At 43.8% G+C, this 1,766-nt stretch overlaps 1 protein-coding gene across 1 annotated transcript in view; it reads right to left on the bottom strand.

Annotated features, from left to right (window-relative positions):
* Positions 1-946: 946 nt before the first annotated feature.
* ABLIM3 (actin binding LIM protein family member 3) overlaps positions 947-1,766 on the bottom strand; it is a 171,417-nt gene continuing 170,597 nt past the window's right edge. The window contains exon 23 of the mRNA XM_069102334.1: positions 947-1,097. Within this exon, the coding sequence (XP_068958435.1) occupies positions 984-1,097 (114 nt within the window). The 3' untranslated portion in view covers positions 947-983. The remainder of the gene's footprint in view (positions 1,098-1,766) is intronic.

The raw sequence follows: 1,766 nt of genomic DNA, 5'->3' as shown, positions 1-1,766 counted from the left end.
CTGTCTCCACTCTTTCTGGAAGTTGTTCATCCAGTCTCTGCTTAAATACCTCCACTGATGGGGAACTCACTAACTCATGAGGCAATTCATTCTATTGTTGGACAGCTCTAGTCATCAGGAAGTTCTTCCTTAGAGAATAATCAAGTATCAGAGCTGAGAGGGACCCCATAGTTTATTTGGTTCAACCTGTACCTGAGCAGGCATCCCCTCAGCTTGTTCACTCCACTAGAAGATTGCTAGTGATGGGGGACTCATTCTATAAAGTCTACTTAGGTCACCTCCCCCTTCCTTCCCAAATTTCCTAATTACAAACTAAACAGTGAAAAAGTCATCTCTATTCAATCAGCTCCCAGAGGGGCTCAATGATGCTGGAGAGCCCTGTGGACCACTCCGTGGGAGTAGCCAATTAGGGGTCTGAACCACAGCTAGAAGGCACCTTAGATATAATCTAGTCCAGCCCCCTTATTTTGTGGAAGAGAAAATGGAGGCCCAGAAGAGTTAAATGTTTTACCCAAGGTGACACATGTAGTAAGCAGCAGAGCCAGGATTTGAACTCAGGACCTCTGACTAGAAATCCAGTGCTCTTTTCACTTCACCATGTGAAGTCCATAATGGAAGCTTGGGAAAGAAACGGGATCAAACAGAGGAGAGATTCCCATAGCCTCTCTTAGTAGAGAGGATTGGGGCTCTGGTGGGGGTTGGGGGAGCCCAAGTTACCACAAACTAGATGTTTCTATATAAAAAAGACCCTAGTGAAAGGGCTGGAGCTCCCTGAAAATCCCTCCCTGGATCTCAGTGCACTTAGAAAAGAGGAAATGAAGAAGGTAAAAAGTTTTGGATAACTTAGAAATTGCCTGACAGTCCAGAAAAGCAAATATCCCTGCAGGCAGCATCTCCTTCTGCATGAGTGGGTTATACTGAGCTTCAATATAGAGATTTATACATATGCCTTTATATAAATGTCTGTTTATAGATTTGTGATCTCAGAAAAGCCGAGCTTGTTTCTTCAGTTCATTCCTCTTCCAGAGGGCCAGGCGGTCGAATTCAGTGATGGTCATGCCAAAGATCTGGTAAAACTCTTCTTGCGACAGGTGACGCTGGACATAGAGGGACAGAGAAAGGGAGAACAGCATGAGGGAGGGAGGGCAGCTTGAGGACTGGAGGGGGAGCCAGGGGTATGTACTCCCTGGAAAGAGCGCTGCATTTGGGGTCAGAAGACCTGAATTCATATCCCAGTTGTTACTTACTATCTGCATGGCCCTGTGTATATTACTTCTTGTGTGGTCTTTTGTTTTTTCATTGGCAAAATCAGAGGGTTGGATGAAAGGAGGGAGTTGCATGAAATGCTATCTGAGATCCCTTCTAGCTCTAAATCCTATGATCTTGGGAACTTTCCATTTTCATTGGCCTCTGTCTGCCTGTCAATGCCTAGTGGTCTCCTTATAATAGAATCATAGAATATCAGAGCTGGGAAGGCCTTCAGATCATAGTACACAGGATATTAGCATTGGAAGGGATCTTACAAAATAGAATATAAAATAACAGAGGAGACCACAGGCTATGTAGAATGTTAAAACCGAATTAGACTGTGGAACATAGAATGCTGGTCCTGGAAGGGAGCTTATAACATAGGATGTCTGCTCTGTAAATGCCTTTAGAACATAAGATGCATGATGAAAGAGCCAGAAGGGCTCACAGAATATAGACTATGAAATATTAGAGATGTTAAGGACCTTAGGACATAGAATATAATGTCTAGAGAGAAG

The sequence above is a fragment of the Petaurus breviceps genome, unplaced genomic scaffold, assembly GCF_028583685.1.
Source record: "Petaurus breviceps papuanus isolate PSGF00001 unplaced genomic scaffold, PetGlider_PUasm1.0 551, whole genome shotgun sequence".
Taxonomy (NCBI): domain Eukaryota; kingdom Metazoa; phylum Chordata; class Mammalia; order Diprotodontia; family Petauridae; genus Petaurus; species Petaurus breviceps.
Note: the sequence above shows the minus strand (reverse complement) of the source record. Positions and strands in the feature narration are given on the sequence as shown.